This window comes from Dipodomys spectabilis, unplaced genomic scaffold (genome assembly GCF_019054845.1).
Source record: "Dipodomys spectabilis isolate Male_0828 unplaced genomic scaffold, ASM1905484v1 ptg000051l, whole genome shotgun sequence".
NCBI classification, from domain to species: domain Eukaryota; kingdom Metazoa; phylum Chordata; class Mammalia; order Rodentia; family Heteromyidae; genus Dipodomys; species Dipodomys spectabilis.
Window position 1 is genome coordinate 4624891 of NW_024870728.1, and position 5550 is coordinate 4630440.

General features: G+C 39.4%; 1 protein-coding gene across 1 annotated transcript; it reads right to left on the reverse strand.

Annotated features, from left to right (window-relative positions):
- Window positions 1-521: 521 nt before the first annotated feature.
- Ccl20 (C-C motif chemokine ligand 20) lies at window positions 522-3947 on the reverse strand. Its single transcript, XM_042679332.1, has 4 exons — window positions 3866-3947; window positions 2322-2436; window positions 1562-1636; window positions 522-934 (listed from the first exon to the last, which is right to left on the reverse strand). The coding sequence occupies exons 1-4, from the start codon at window positions 3945-3947 to the stop codon at window positions 913-915; spliced, it is 294 nt and encodes a 97-aa protein (XP_042535266.1). The 3' UTR covers window positions 522-912.
- Between the last annotated feature and the right edge of the window lie 1603 nt (window positions 3948-5550).

Below are 5550 nucleotides of genomic sequence, written 5' to 3' on the forward strand. Positions count from 1 at the left end.
CTGCTGAAGCATCTGTGAGCACTGGGAATAAACATGAAAACTGCACTGGTTCAAGATCCTTTATCTTATTTCTGGGTCTTCCCTCTGATTACCAAGCCAATCCATTTACATAGTTATTTTCCTTTTGGAAATGGCTTAAAGATTCAGGAGGTCTTGATATGACTTTCCCTAGCATTATGTCTGGTAATAGGATGATGGGACAAATGATTTCTCCAAATATTTTATAACTATTTACTTATTCCTATAGTCACACCTTATACTTTTTTATATCACTGTATGCTTGGGTGACTTTGATTTTATAAAGGACGTTACAATTCAAGAATCAAGTCTGGGAAGATAAGGGACAGGAGTAACGAGAATAGCCAGGCAGAACTCAATGAGGACTGCTATTCTTCAGAAAACATTCAACACCTATCACAAAAATTACATCTGACTCAGCAAGTAGGGTTTTTTTTTGCTTTCTTTTATTTTCAATATTTATCTTTAGGATAATTTTTCATCTCATAAGCTTATCACAACACTTTAGGAAACAAAAGTCACATACACAGAAGCAAGTTAAATAGTTTAAAAAAATAGCTTATTGCTTTGAAGAAGGCCATAGAATCTTATTTACCCAAATGTAACGTTACACTTCACGAAGCCACAAAGCTTATAGGAAATCAGTGTTAAATAGCTAACCATAGCAAACCTACATTATAAATAACTTACATAAAATACAGCTTGACTCTAACATGATGCTTTAACAAAGCACCCTATGATGCAATATGATCAACCTCAAAAACTGGACAAGCCCATCCAGGCACAGATAAGGGCAGAAAGAACTGAAACTGAAGCCTCTACACCCCCGGCGTGGTCTTCCTGTCCTTGGGCTCTATCCAATTCCATCCCAGAAGAACAGCAGATGGTTTTTTCTCACATCTTCTTGACTCTTTGGCTGTAAAGACAAAAAAATGAAGAGGCTAAGTGAAGACAGAGACTGCCTGATAGACATGACTTTGCTACCTTAATCTCACCGAAGATTCCATAGGCAAAAACTGAGGGGTAGAGAGAAATGACCTTTTCCAACATAACTAAGATACTTGATGACAGAAAGATGATGGGAACACTTATCTTGCATTTCTAAGTGTCTATGACTGCCCACTGGGGTTAGGTGCCATCTAGTGATAAAATTTTACTCTCTGTTATCCTCAGTATCAATCAGAACCCTGGAGCTCTACTTAACTAGTGATTATTGTTCAATGTTCAACAAACAACCACATGGAAGGCTGTTCATAAATTAGATAAATAGGTGCGTCTTTGTACAAAGAATTAAGCATCTTGTGACTACCAAATGCCCAGGAGGATCTCGTACACCAGGTGAAAATAAAACACTAATCAATGATGATGGTGGTGATGATGGTGATATATTCTACAAGGGCAAAACATGGTCAAACCTAAAGTTCCCCTTGAAAATATCACAGTACTTAGGCTGCAGAATTCCTGGTGCCCTGTGACCCACTCTCCTCATGCTCATCATTCCTTGCTGATTGAAGAAAAGTGATTGACTTTCAGTGATGTATACCTAAGGATACGGACAGCCTTCCTCACCCACGGCTGCTTTGGATCTGCACACACCAATCTCCTTTTTGTGTGAAAGCTGCAAAACACAAAAATGTTGATGAGTGTTAAACTTTAACTTTCGTTTTTGCTAAATATTCAGTAGAAATTTTCTGTTCCCATTGATTGTGCTGCATGCAAAGCAGTTGTGCTACAAAGATGTGATGACCTAACAACTCATACTGATGGTCAAGCTTGATACAATAAAGGAAAAATGTTTCCTTGGCTGTCGCTGCTATGTAGCCATAACTGGACAATGGAAGGGAGATAATGACTAGGATTGTTAGTTAATTTCACTGCTGGCTTTTGCATAAAATTAGTATGGATCTGAGCGATAACTACATAATTCCAAAACATAGTGCCTTATTCAAAACAAAAATCTTATACATGACAATACAATTAACTTGAGAGTTTTACTTACAACCAAAACTATTTTTCAGTTGCTCAAGATGTATGCCTTCTATAAGGTTCCATATTAAAAGCTTGTAAGTTTTTCTACCCTACACCATATTCTTTTTAAAAACCTAAGCTTTTGTCTTATTTCAGTCTTATCTAAAGTAAACTTTGAGTTAGGAATGAAATAAAGCCATTAAAATTTGAGGTGGGAATTAGATAAAGCTATCTTTGATAAAAAACTATCTTTTTTCTTAAATTTCCCCCCAAAGCAAAGAGTTGGATATCTTAAATTCTTGATAGAATTGAATTAAAATCGATAAAGAACTTACATGATGGCATTGATGTCACAAGCCTCATCAGCCAACTGCTGTGTGAAGCCCACAATAAGCCTAAAAGGCAGGGGGTACTTTGTATATTGTAGACAGCAGTCAAAGTTACTTGCCGCTAAAAAGGAAATAAAAAACATTTATGAATGAATGAGGTTCTCCTGCGATTGGTATTATGCAACTACCTAAAGTTGTTGAAGAAAGAAAGAAAGAAGCCAGTGGCTCACACCTGTAATCTAGCTATTCAAGAGGCTGAGATCTGAGGATCATGGTTCAAAGTCAACTTGACCAGGAAAGTCTGTGAGATTCCTATCTCCAATGTTAAAGGCAGCTATACAAAGCAGAAAGTGGAGCTACAGCTCAAGTGGCAAAGTGCTATCCTTGAGCATAAACGCTCAGGGACAGTGCCCAGATCCTGAGTTCAAGCCCTAGGACTGGCACACACACCCACGCATGCACACACACACACACACACACACACACAACCTAATGGATCTGATTAATAAGGCATATAATCTCTTTAGCAGAAGAATTTTAATGTCTTTGAAACTTGCTTTGGATCTTAGAGATCCAATTTCACACAGTTTTTAGATGTCCTTTGTGATGGTATGTTGAGATGTTTTGGTTCAATCTTATGGTATAGAAATCAATGACTTCTGGAGGGCAGAGCATCTTTAGTACGAAACAAACTATTTCCTTTCAGCTTATCACAGTAATTCAAACAATAAAATTAAAACATTAAAAAATAAAACTTTTTAAGTAAGATTTCCAGGTGCAGAAAATAAGAAGAAATCAACATAGTCTGTTCCCTGGCTACAGAGTAATAAGTGAGATGATGGAAGAAAATATAATTTATAGAAACCACAAAGAAGTTACAAAGAAAATGTATTCTTTCTTTCTCCAGAGCTATAAACACTTGAAAATTGTAATGTTAGTTGATGGGAGCTTTAAACTGTGTTTCAGAAATTGCAGCATGCCTTTTCAACATGCACCTGTCATAAGAAGTAATGACCTCTCTCAGTCACAAAGCCACGTTTGGACACTCCCCTGAGTTAAACTACAACCTGCTTGTAAGGTCTGGAATAGATGTTATCTCAGAGCTAGAGAGCATTGTCCCCAGGATCTTGGGAAGATAACAGGAATCAGGCACCGTAATCTCTATCAGAAGGACAAGTTTCGAGCTTCACTGACATAATTTAGCTGTGAGGTGAAGAGGCTGAGGGAAGTGGAAATTTTCCCTATGCTTCCGAAGCCTTTCCTATCTTAGTAGTGTTAAGCAGAGCTACACCACTCCCAGAAATGCAGAAATAGCCAAGATGAGGGGGTCTCTGACAGCCCACCACCCATCAAATGTCTTGGAAGGCACAGCAGAGATGATGGGTGATGGACAGGAGAAACCTCTCTCTTCTCCACTCACTGCCCCGCCCCCACTATCCCTCAAACATTTCCTGAGGCTTCCAGCACTGGAGACCCTCGGATGAGCTCAAGGTTTGGAGAAAGAGGAAAATGATCACTCCTCCTATGCTGACATGAAGGCTAACGCTTACCTTCTGCTCCACTGAAAAGCTGGAATAGCAACACTGAAGAGAAGGCAATCAGGACCAGACTCTGGCTACTGCATCTCACCATGTTCAGCTCCAAGTTAGACCTGCTCAGTGCTGGTACTCAAGGTCCTGAGAGTGCTGTCCTGTTCTTCTAGCAGTCGTACTTATAGCAAAATATTGGGAATGCACACCAGAAGGCGTGTCTCTTGTGGGGTTTTCCCCCATTCATTAATCTGCCCCAGCAGGTCATGTCGTCATAAAGCAAAACCCACGGGGAAAACTTCCTGCCTTTCCCTAATGTTGGGAAGGTGTAAAGGTTGGAGGGGGGGGGTAGGTGCTGGGAGGGTTGAGGAGGGAGGGTATTGAGAAATTCTTCAAACGTGCCAAGAGGAAAAGCAGCTCAGCCCTGTGGCACAGACATGGCTTAATCTCTTCTGTTTTCTGAAAAGAGCCAGTGACACGAAGATCTCCTGAGCAGAAACATTCCAGCTCTCCTATTGTGGCCTATTTCCTTTCCAGAGGTGCTCAGGGAAGGCGGAAGCTGAGCTAAGAAGTCAGATATTCTGGGGCACAGAGTGACAATTGCATGATTGATCCTCACTAGTCAGAAGAAAGAACCTGGATTTGTAAAACAACCTACAGCACATGTAATCAAACAATGCAGTTGTTGTGGAAAACTTGTGGGAAATACCACCACTTAAGGAAGACTCAAACATCAGATCTGATCTCCACTCTTCCACGAATCATCCACATATATATGGCTCTAGTCAGTACTGCAGCCCAGAAAATAATTTCCACACCTTCCATTCTTCACTACACTGTACTGATCACTATAGCGTACTTATCACTTACAGTTTACAGAGACCAAGAAAGGGTTCAGAAAACAAAAAAGGTCTGATAATAATGACAACGATGATTATATATTTGGAATTCCCAATCTTAGGTGGTATAATAGGAACCATTCACCAGACCCAAATAGGTCAAAAAGTAAAAGAACCAAAACAAGATATTAAACAAAGAGGAAGCAAAAGAGAAACTGAATCGATTTTAAAACAAAACTGTTACTAGAGACAAAGAAGGACTTTTGAAATGATAAAGGATCAATTCATAATAAGATATAAAAATTATGACGGGGGCTGGGAAGGTGGCTCAGTGGTAGAGTGCTTGCCTCGCATGCATGAGGCCCTGGGTTTGATTCCTCAGCACCACATAAGCAGAAAAAAGCCAGAAGTGGTGCCGTGGCTCAAGTGGTAGAGTACTAGCCTTGAACTGAAGAGCTGAGGGACAGCACCCAGGCCCAGAGTTCAGACCCCACGTCTGGACCCAAAAAAAAAATTATGACCGGATATCTATCTAGGTCATATATCGATATCTATATCTATAGATATATCTACCTAGATAGATATCCAGAAAGTTATAGATGGATCTATAACTATCTATATATAGATATCAATAGATTGATAAACATATATATATAAACATCGCCCTAAAATACATGAAACAAAACTGGCAGAGCTGAAAGAAACAGACAATTCAACAAGGCAAGTTAGAGGCTTCTAAACTACACTTTCAACTGTTAGTAGAAAAGCTAGAAGATACATAAGAAAATGAAGAAGTTGAACAACACTATCAGCCAACTGGCCCTAACAGACATCTTTAGAATATGCTACCCAACAACCACAGAAGAG

What these genes read in the sequence shown, in the direction of transcription:
- Ccl20 (XM_042679332.1), bottom strand. Translation starts at nt 3,947, where the DNA reads ATGGTGAGATGCAGTAGCCAGAGTCTGGTCCTGATTGCCTTCTCTTCA. An exon ending in TGTGACATCAATGCCATCAT is followed by an intron (nt 1,637 to 2,321) that starts GTAAGTTCTTTA and finishes TGTGTTTTGCAG; the next exon opens with CTTTCACACAAAAAGGAGAT. An exon ending in AAGGCTGTCCGTATCCTTAG is followed by an intron (nt 935 to 1,561) that starts GTATACATCACT and finishes TTGTCTTTACAG; the next exon opens with CCAAAGAGTCAAGAAGATGT.